This window comes from Tauraco erythrolophus, chromosome 23 (genome assembly GCF_009769465.1).
Source record: "Tauraco erythrolophus isolate bTauEry1 chromosome 23, bTauEry1.pri, whole genome shotgun sequence".
In the NCBI taxonomy this organism is placed as follows: domain Eukaryota; kingdom Metazoa; phylum Chordata; class Aves; order Musophagiformes; family Musophagidae; genus Tauraco; species Tauraco erythrolophus.
In genome coordinates this window covers 4384104-4394713 of record NC_141487.1, presented here as the reverse complement: position 1 = coordinate 4394713, position 10610 = coordinate 4384104, and the positions used below count along the sequence as shown (strand labels likewise).

Here is a 10610-nt window from a genome sequence, read left to right as displayed (position 1 = left end):
AGACTGACAGAGACTTACCAAATGCTCTTGATTCAGAAGAAGCAGGTTTAAAGACATAATGTATGTGACAGATAGAGCCAAGTGAAATGAGAAGGCTGCTTAAGCTACTGCGTAGGCAAACTTTATCAAGCAAGAATATGCTTGCCAAGGGTAGTCTAAAACATGCAGCAAGAGAGGAAAGACTCGAACACTGTTTCTCGTCCTCAGCCCATGATTCATGAGACAAGCTCTTCCTTGAAGCCACTTGATCCTTCCTAAAGGCTACAGCTTAAGGCAGTTCCCCAAAACTAAGTTTAAAATCATCAAGTTCTCATTTTAGTAAGAATCATACCTCAAACACTACTCCAAGATAAAGAAGGTACCAGATGACAGAATATTTTTGGTCACCCTTGAGAACTTCCAGGTGTAGCCTTGCTCCTTGTTTAAAACCCTTCTCTTGAAAGAAGAGTGCACTTTCTGGACTAGTTCCTCAGCTATGATGACACAATGGAAAAAAGAGTAATACTCTGGACTCCTTATATGTGCTCCCTTTTATTCTTCATCTGTATTTGAGCTATTAAACAGTAGTTCATAGGGGGGAAAAAAAACAGCTTTTTGTAGGCTGTAACGATCCAATATTGATCAAATAAAATCAAGTGCTACAGTGTAGAAGAAAATAGCAATGGCATGAATTCTTATTTCTTGCTTTATACAGGAAATTTTACACAATGACACTTTAAATATCCTCCCTATTCTAAACTTCTGCTTTCAAGGATGAGGTATCTTTTAGAACAATTATTCTACTAACTGATGTAGGCTGGGTGTATAGTAAACTAGCAATTTCATAATCAACAGGAAATCTGTCCTCTTGGCATACCAGTATTTACATTACTCAGTTTTCATATTTTTTTTTTTAATGGCACTACACATGACTTCCTTTCTTGAGGTTCCTGGGCTTTATTTACCTTAATGTACCCTGGTCATCAACCCAATCCCAAAAGATGCAAAAGGTTTTTTGGTGCTTTACGGGAGAAATCGTTAATGCAGTGTTGAAGACCATTAATTGAGGATGCTCATTCATGATAAATCTATTGCAGAAGAAGGAATCTGTTACAAGGTAGGTTTGTTTACTTGAATGTATTAAAGACTTTAACTCAAGGCTTTGATGTTCTGAAATTCTTACCCTGAAAAAAGTGTAACAGCAGCCACCCTAGGTTTCCACACATCTTCTGGCTATGTTTTAGACTTTCCATGCTGTATCCCTCCCTCTTGAACACCTGTACAAAATCCATCCTCATGAATCATGGGCAGGTCAGTCACTGTTCAAAAGTTAAAGCTTTTTAGATACTACAGGAATACTACAGGAATAAGATCAAGGAAATGCTGATTTTTGCACAGTTAATGCATCTGTGCAGCTTTAATAAGCTTAAGTGAATCAAACATACTTTTATGTCTACAAAATGCAGATCTAATTTAAGGTTAAATTAGATTACAGAGCATGTTTTAGGTGGACAGTTTCTCCTGACTTGCACAGGTAAGATAAGCAAAAAATGAACAAGTATCTTGTTTTTATCCACTGTTCTGTCTCTATAGGAACAACTTCTGTAGGGCGCTGGTTATCAAGACATGCACAGTTCTATTTGATTTGCTCCTATCGTTTATCCTATTCCTTTCTTGAGTAGAAAATTGATATTTATTTCAGAGGATTCCTAGGCCTTTAGATGCATCAAGTATTTTCATAACACAGTAGCTGTCTTTCAAGGTAATCTGAAAGATAGCTGATCTCTTAGCCAGTAGTTAATTTCTCATTTTTCATGGAGACTTTGGAAGGATGTTGACTACAATAGAGCTTTAAAGAGAGTTAAGTGTTATATACCTGCTCTTTTTGCAAATAATACTCAATATTACTATTAAACTGCCAGCTCAGTTTCAGGATAGAGAATAACTGTAGCTCATGAGATGAAAATCTGGTAATTTTTTTTGTTAGATTAGAACAGAACAATTAAGACAAAAGTAACAGTTTAAATCATATGATGCTAGGTCTAGTTGATAATTTGAATTCTGTAACATAAGAATTTAATAATTTACAGGCAGCTAAAGGGCTCTAACCTTGGTAACAGAAAAGAGGAAAAGGTAGCAATGAAAACCCTCCATTTGTTCTTTTCCTTAAGGCTATATTGGAAGGACCATCACTGTCTTCCTACAAGAATGATCAGCATGGTCTCTGTGACTCCATCTCAGTGTTTGCCTGGAAGTAGGTGAGTTAGATATTGCTAATACACACAGGATTGAAGTAATTATGCTATCTGCTATTTTAAGTGGATATGAGAAAGCCACAGGTAAAAGCCTTCTTTCCTCTTGTACAGCATGAGTAGAATTTCCATTGCTAAGTTGAGCTTGAAAAAAGCAAAAGCATTGCAGCTTTGAGCAAGACTGAAAAACTGGTTTATAATGGAGAGAGTGGTGATCACCAGCTGAGACATAAGCTCACCGAAAAAGCCTGCTGACAGCCAGTCTGCTCAATGCATGCCATTTCAATTGGTAGCCAGTGTAATGAGCTCTGAGGGCAATTGGGCGTGCTTCAAAAATCCTGTTAATGCACAGCCATATATGCTATTTCAGAAAGACTTGAGCATGAAAAGCTTGTAGCTCTTTAAAACAGCAGGAAACCTTTTTACCTGCCATGGCCTATAACGTTACAAGCTAGAAGTATCTTGTAAGAAGGAACTAGTTGCCTTAGCAAGACAGATTGGCCAAAAAGCTGACTGCAAGCTTCCCTCCTAAGTCCAGTCAATTCCCATATGGGTAGCTTCATCTGAAGTTAGACCCTAAGTATTTTTGCTTACCTGCTTAAAGGCACTAGACTGTTTTATTAGTTAAACTGGCAGTCTAACTTTGAGCGTGCCATAATTCAACTGGAATGTCTGTATGCAATGGGTTCATCTGAATGCCTGCTGTAGGAATACCCCATCAGTTGGCACCCTGTGCCCTTTAAGGTTATGTTAAGTCAGAGAGTTGTGCATGATACTAGAAGACATTTGTACCTACTAAAACATTCTCGAAATTTCAGCTCACTTTTCAGATTTTTTCATATACATCTTCTCATAAGAGAAGAACAGATTGTGACAGGTGAGAATTCTGGTACAGTGTCACCAGTATGAACGTGCATTCTACATAAATACTTTGTACAGGTTAAATACAGAGTACTTCTGTATTTAATTTCTTCTTCCTCTATCCCTGAGGTAATACTGTACTTACCAGCATATTCTTTAATCATAAAAGCTGGTGGGAATATCAAAACTAGTCCAACAGTAAGGTGAAAAGGTTTTAATATTAGAAAAAAAGACTTTAACACATTTAAAAGTAAGCCAGTTAATACAAAAGCATCATGATACTACACTAATGATTAGGAGAGTGGTACAAACAGGCCACATGTAAGTCTTCTGCCCCTCAGCCTTACAAAGCAAGTATTTCTGCCTTAGCTGTGTTTTACAAGTTAGTGCCTACACTGTACCCAAGAGGCTGGAGTTGCTTACAGAAAAAGCACACAAGTTAAAGGTCTTTGAATTTACTTTTAACTGATGAAATTAGCATGAGAATTCAAGTTCATAGATCCCAGGCTGGAGCTTAAAGCCAGAGAGCAGCTGGAAAAACTGCACAATGACAGCTTAACCAGGCCAATTCACAATAAACCCCACGGAAGAATGAGCACTGTGTGTTCAGTGAGCAATCCCCCAAGCACTGCCTTTCTGTTCATTGAACTGCCTCGAAGTGTCTTCCAGAGATCTTCCCTCCTTTACACTGAAAATGGTGGGAGGACAAAGTAAGCAAAACTGCCTGGGGCTTCAGAAGCTAGATCCATCATTGTCAGATGGAAGCTTCTGGCTCCCAACCAGGTATTCAAAACTGAACTCTTGCATGCTGTGTTTAGCAATACCATTGTTCTAGTATTCTGCAAAAAGTCAGAATCCCTTTGGTTGCACATGATTTGAATCATCGCAGGAGTTTAAGCCTCAGGACAATGTCCAGATTTTAGCTGTCTATAGCCAGACCACAGTATGACCAGCAAACTATGGCTCCAGGATGTATCTTTGCTCGTACTGATTCTAATGAAAAAAAAAAAACAACCAACATTACGAGCAGCGCTACGGTCTTATTTTTTGCGTTTTGAACTAAGCCAGTCTCCCCAGGGTAGTGTTTTCTTGCCCTTTGACGTACTCCTTAGGGAATGCAGAGCCTGCACTTGTTGTAGACGCTTGGAGAGCTCCTGATCACAGGCTTGCTGCAGAGCTTCAGCCTTCTCCTTGTCCCATCTCAGAGCCGAGGCCAGGGCTTGTGTGTCTTCTTTGGAGACCAGCTGTAGCAAGACAGATTTCTAAGTCTTTTCTACTGACACTCTCCCACTACTAACCCCTCTGCCCACCTTAAGAACCACCTGTTTAATACTGGCACTTCGGTACTGAAGATGTTCCCAGCTTTCATCATCTATCCCCTGGGTAATGTATTTTCAGTGTTCTATCAACACTTAGAGCTTGAAGCTATATTCAGATACTCACGGAAAGCAGTTACTTAGTTTCCACAGCAGGGAAAAGCAAGAGGAGCAAGTTTACAGCATTAGAAAGAACACACTTTCTCATGGTTAAAGTTTAACTAGACTTTCCTTTCTAAGCTATGGGTTTATTTACACTGTTTCCCAAAATAAGGAGGTTTTCATTTTGATTTGGGACATAAAAAAGAAATACATCTGCATACAAAAAGAAAACTTTCCAGTAAGACAGCTGAAGCACTGGCTGATTATGATTTGGCAGAGATCAAAACCAAAATTATTTTGTGGCTTTTCAAAGGACAGACTAGAGTACTTGGAAGAGTGTCAATTGGCAAGTGTCTGGCTATTGCAGAGGAGCTCCAAGCAGGGGGTACTGTTACTGAGGAAGAGAAATAGATTAAATCTCACTACTTTGAGGCTGAGATACATGGACATTAGAGTCTCCAGAGCAAGGACAGCTTCCCCTATAACCTCTCTCCCCAGAGGGAGAGATTTGCCAGAATATGGTTATGCCAGTCTCACCCACCTCTAGATCTTGACTGTCCAAGCAGAGCTCTGGAGCAGGTTTCTCTTTCAGAGCAGCAACGATCTGGTCACTGAGCACTGTTTTGGCTGAAGTGCCCATACTGCTGGTACCTGTGTCAACCACATCCATCTCCTTTTCTGGTACAGTCTCACATTCTGAAAAGCAGCAGAATGATTTTAGCCGGTGACAAACACAGGACAGGAAAAGTGGCCTGGACTGCTTTGGTGGTTTTGAGATTAATAAAATATGCATTCTGTCTAGGTGCATCCTCTAACTTAAGAAATCCATAACGTTAAGGATGACTACAGGATTTAAGCTTTTCTCCCAATATTCTACGTTCAGGCATTGTAAGATGTGTGACACAGCAGTGAGAGAACTCCTGTTCTCACCCAAGTCAGACAATTCTTACGCTGTGTCAGCTGTTACATCCACCACATTAATAGCTGCTAAGCAAGTGACTTCACTCTGCCTTATTTATTCCACTCAACTATTTCAGGCATCTCTGAAAAGCTCCTTCTCTGGCATCGTAATGCTCCCTACCTGCTACTTTGCTTAAGATACTGTCTTCATTTTTCAAGGCCTCTAGGTAGAGTTCCAGGAGCTGTCTTGACTGGCGTTCCTCTTCTCGTCTGTCCAGCACCTGCTGCAGGGTGTCCTGCAATACTTGGACTTTGGTTTGACTTTGGGCAAGTTCTTCTGCCAGGTCTGAACGTGGTACATCAATAAGCACCTTAAAACAATGAGAGTGCTCCAGTTACACGGACTAACTCATTCCGTTACACTGATTACAGTACAAACACCAAGCCTCCTGAATGACAGAGCCTCCACTTGCATGAAACCCAGCATGTTTCACAAGGTTTCTTGTCAAAGCAAAGTCAGCCTAGGTATGAGAGACTGTAGTGGCACTCCACCAGCCAGCATTCTTTACCAGAAGCCAACAGGCATCCAGGAAGGTGTGGAATCCTGTGCATTTTTAACAGAAATCCTGACAACTCCTGGCAATCAAAGTACCACTTTCCTACAGGAAAGCCAACAGCCTGGCACGTGGGAAGCTGCCGTTGGAGGAGCACAGGAAGAGGCGGTTATCGCCATGCCTGGCCACATACAAGGTGTTAAGCTGTCAGATACTCCAATCGATCAGCTCTGGAAACTGGCAGCAGTTCTTCAAAACCCCTCTGGAGGACTCAGCATGCTGCTCAGCCTGCCCTTTTGACACATTAGACAGGTGTCTGGTTTTAAGGAAGAAGCACACCTCAGCTGCCGTTTGGCCAGATCTGGACTTTTTGCCCTCCCACTGCCAGAACTGGGAAGATGTGCTGTGAGGGACAATCAGTGACTAAGAGCATCCTCCTCAGACACTTGCTAGTGTTTCCTCTCAAAGAGACAATTGACTCTAGCACCACAGCCAAGCAGCAGCAGCTGAATTAAGCTCAAGATGTTGTTTATTCTGTTCTCTGCCATCCATGGACATAAATGGATGATGGGCAGAGCCAAGGACAGCAATTAGACGCTTCCCCACTGTACCTGGAGGTCTTCTTCAGACATCAAGATGATATTGGACAGGTCACCCTTCAGCTGCCTGGCCAGCTGCTTCCACTTCTCTGCAGCACTGTCCACTTCATCCACAGACTCCGAGAGCCAGGCTGTTCCACTGTCTGACACAAGAGTCATCAGTTTCCAAGGTCATTCCCGACCCACCTGAGACAGCCTAATTTCACTAGATGTATTCCGAATGCCCCTCCCATCCATGCTCCCGCATCCACGAGTACCTAAGCTTTTGCCGGACCATTTCTCATTCTTGGCCAGTGCCACAAACTTGGTATTAGATGGCAGACACAAAAAGTAATCTTCATCATCCACAATGGTGCCATCTTCTGCCAGTACTAAGGTGATGGGCTCCCTGGCCTTGTCAAGAGCCAGGATGCCACTAGCTGCAGAACAGAAAAAACACTTTTGAAATAGTAAAAGTGACATACACACTGCCCTTTTATCCCACCCATCACAAGAGACGGGCAACTCTGTCATTCTGGCCAGCGAGCGGGACCTGTCTCCAGGCAGCTCTGCACATCAGCTCTTTTTTGGCACATGCTCACGAGTTTCCCCTCCGGACATTGACATTCTTGCTGCAAACCTTGACGCGCACACAGAAGAAGGTTCATTTCAGTGAAACTACTTCCAGACGCTTATTCCCACCTCCCTTCGCTGCCTCCATGAGGAAGCGCCACGCGGAGATCCGCTCTCCCGTCCCACGGCACGGATCCGTGCCCCGCCGCCTCCTACCGAAGGAAGAGCCGAGGAGCGAGGCCGCAAACCGGCGGCGCACGGCGGCCCACCGGGGACCGGGAACCGCCGGCGCACGGAGCGCGGCAAGGACCCGGTGCGAGCCGCCCGCTTCCCCGCCCCGACGCGGCGGCGCGTCCGGCGCCTCGGCACCCGCCCGGGGCCGCCGCTCACCCTTGTCGCGCAGCTCCCGCAGGCAGGAGGCGGCCACGCCGTGCTGCTCCCGCCCGTCCCGCCGCCGCACCAGGCAGCGCTTCAGCGGCGCCGCCATCGCCGCCGCCGCCGCCGCCGGGCCTCCCGCGGCGGGCGGGCGCGCGCGGCGCTCGCCGGGACGGGCCGCGGGGCGCGCCGGGACACGGAGTTCGCGGCAGCGGCGGGCGGAGCGCCGGTGGCTTCAGAGCGAAAATGGGAACGGCCGGAGATGCTTTTGCTCCTCGGTGGCCGTTGTGGCGCGCCGCCCGTTGAACCGAGCGTTGCGGTGCAGCTCCCGCGCGGGTGGCGCTTTTCCTTAGAGCTGCACCGCAGAACTTTGGTGCTCTAGAAAGACACGATAACTGCGGAAAACTTTCAGCGTTGGCAGCGATTCGGTTGCTTGTGAGACAAAGTAACAGGACAAGTGTGCCTGGGTATGTTCAAATATACGCTCCCTTACAGACAAGTGTGCTGGTTGTGAAACTGTAACATAAACAGAAGAATTGCAGGCGTGCAATAAATCCGCCCTGGCACGTACCGGCGCAGCTCCTTCGGGGTGGGATCCCCTGGGGCTGCCAAGGCGAAGGCCATACCTCATGGGAGCTGCTGCTGGTCGTACTAAATTGGCCCTGTCATTTACGCCTCTTGGCAGACTTCTGGGAGCCGTGAAAGTAAAGCGGCAGGGAATGACAGCCACGGTTGCGCCTGTAACCGACGTACCCGATGGCTCTGCCGCAGCGCCCGGATCAACGCGCGTTTTGTCAATGGCCCGACCGGCTTTTCCAGGCAAGGCAGGACTCTGTAGCCCACACAGTCTCGCAGTCTGCGACTTGCTCTTCTCAGCCCTGCCCCGTGCCGGCCCACCCGCTGCCTCCCGCCCCGCCGGGAGGCCGTAGAGACCGGAAACTCACGGCAGGAGTGGTTCCCCGCGGGGCGCATCGGTGCCGCGGCGTTCGACTCGTTCTGCCTGCAGCGCCAGCCGCGCGGGAGGGGGGAACGGCGGTGAGGGCGTTCCATCGGTTGGGCGGGGATGGATTAGCCGGGCCTGAGAAGATGGCCTCCTCGGAGCAAGCGGAGCAGCCCAGCCAGGTAAACGGGGCCGGCGTTCTGCTCGCTCGGCTCGGGCAGGGGGTGGCAGGGGCCGGGCGGGGCGGGGTGGGGCGAAGCCGCCGCCGCCTCCTCCGCGGGGGAGCGGGCGAAGGGAGGGCGCCGCGCCGCTGCCCCCCCCCCGCCCCCGCCGCCTCCTCTCGCCGCGGCCGGCGGTGGGGGGCGCGCGCGGTGGCGCCGGCCCGCTCCGCTCCCCCCCGCCCCGCGCGCGTGGCCTTCCCGCCAACTGCCGCCCGCCACCCGCACCTGTCGCGACAGTGGCTGGTGAGGGGGTGGCGGGGCCGCCCGCCGCGGTGGGCCTGTGGCCGCCGCAGCCCCGGAGGGGCGCGGGAGCGCTGGCCCCGCGAGGAGGCGGCGGCCGGTGGCTGCGGCTCCCCCCGTGTGCGGCCGTCCCCGGGCCGCCGCTGCCCGGGCGGAGCGGCGGAGCCTCGTCACGGCCCGGGTGCCGCACCGGGGGCGCTTGGTGCTTCACCCCGAGTGGCGGGAGCGCCCGCGGGGCTGCGCGGCTGGGGGTCGGGGTGCAGTTCGGCACCCTGCAGGCGTGTTTGCGTGTCAGGGTCTGCAGGTGAAACTCAAAGCACTTGAATAGATTTTTTTTTTTTAAAAAGAAGCACCGCCAGAGGGAAAGAAGGCAATTTATGCGTCAGCTGGGTTTTGAAGTGAGGTGGTGTACCAGTTAGACGATATGTTTCTGGGAAAAAGATCCCTGAACCAACAGCACACAAGGGCAAAGCAGTGATAGACGCAGTAAAAGTGGTGTCAAAAACTGAATGGAGAGGGTGAAAGAGACAGGTGAGTTCGCTGGCTTGCGTGCGCGCTTAAGAAACAGGCTTAAAGCGTAAGATATTTTTGAACTAGGACCTGAAGTGAACAGGGGAGGCACAGGGAAAAATGAAAGTATTATGGATTCTATATAGGGTAAGTTTCCCATCACTTCCACTGGCTTGCTCGTGATCCAGGGTAACTTGTATTTCATTGCGAACTCTACTTACCTCAGATTTAGTGACCTCCTGGCAGCTTTCTCATCTCACCAGTGTCTTGGACAGACTCCTGAGTATGCTATACCTGTGGAATTCTGCAGAATCCTTTAGGTGGCCGGAGAGGGCCCTCCTGCAGCAGGTGGGAGATGAAAGGTCTGGCTGTTGGAGCAACAGGGAAGAAAACGGTGAAGTCCGCTGCCAGCACACTTTATGTGCAATCATCCAAATCTGTCCGGATTTGACTAAATCGCTGTGAACCTCCCTGTTGATCTTTTTCTTTTGGACTGAGGAGGCTGAGTTTGTAGGTAACGTTGAACTAAACTCATGTAGAAATAAATTACGTAAGGTTCATACTCTGACTAACCAGCACAAAACTCCTCCTAAATTGTGAAAGCCTGAGTTACCAAACTCCCAGCAGGCTTACTGGGCCATTTTGCATCGGCCACGTGCTTTCATCAGCTGTAGTTTGAGGTGCAGGCACTACAGTTGGTGCCTCATGCTTTGAGGGAATGCTTTCAGAAGGAGGAAAGCTGAAACAACCTGCAACTGATCCATAAGCCACTTGGGCAATCTACAAGGCAATTGACTAGAGGTTTCTGAGAAAGAAATCTTGTTAATTAGCAAATGTGGTTTCCTGAGAAACATTCAAGTTCTCTTGAGTTTGGATGTAGTATCCTCTCGTTGCACCCTTTTTTTTTTAACATTTATTTAGTGTTGCTTTACCTTGAAAGAAGGCTTGATGTTTGGAAATGGTAAAGTGTTGGGTTTTAGTGGACCTCATACATGTAGCCAGAGCATCTCCTGGGTTTTAAAATTAAGGGCATTAAGAAAGTCGTTCTGTCACTGTCTCCATAGCGAAAAATGGGAGTGGTAGCTCTTACCTCATGTGTAACATGGAGAGCTTTTCAGGCATTGTCTGTAAAGAGCATAGCGGAGTTAATGCTTGTGCTGCTCTCTAAATGAGGAGGAACTTGAGATAAGGCAGAATACCCAGGCTGCA

At 47.8% G+C, this 10610-nt stretch overlaps 2 protein-coding genes across 3 annotated transcripts in view; one reads left to right on the top strand and one right to left on the bottom strand.

Annotated features, from left to right (window-relative positions):
* Window positions 1–4122: 4122 nt before the first annotated feature.
* On the bottom strand, window positions 4123–7666 carry DFFA (DNA fragmentation factor subunit alpha). 2 transcript variants are annotated; one of them, XM_086625616.1, is made up of 7 exons: window positions 7647–7666; window positions 7506–7612; window positions 6821–6982; window positions 6576–6706; window positions 5592–5781; window positions 5052–5206; window positions 4123–4336 (listed from the first exon to the last, which is right to left on the bottom strand). In XM_086625616.1, exons 2-7 carry the CDS (start codon window positions 7600–7602, stop codon window positions 4133–4135), a joined length of 939 nt encoding a protein of 312 aa, XP_086481742.1. In that variant the 5' UTR covers window positions 7603–7612; window positions 7647–7666; the 3' UTR covers window positions 4123–4132. The 2 variants fall into 2 exon arrangements, with proteins under 2 accessions (XP_086481742.1, XP_086481741.1); XM_086625615.1 differs by lacking the exon at window positions 7647–7666 and having other exon boundaries at window positions 7506–7602.
* Window positions 7667–8571: 905 nt separating this feature from the next.
* Window positions 8572–10610, top strand: part of PEX14 (peroxisomal biogenesis factor 14) — a 76424-nt gene continuing 74385 nt past the window's right edge. The window contains exon 1 of the mRNA XM_086625596.1: window positions 8572–8612. Coding sequence (XP_086481722.1) covers window positions 8577–8612 — 36 coding nt within the window. The 5' untranslated portion in view covers window positions 8572–8576. The remainder of the gene's footprint in view (window positions 8613–10610) is intronic.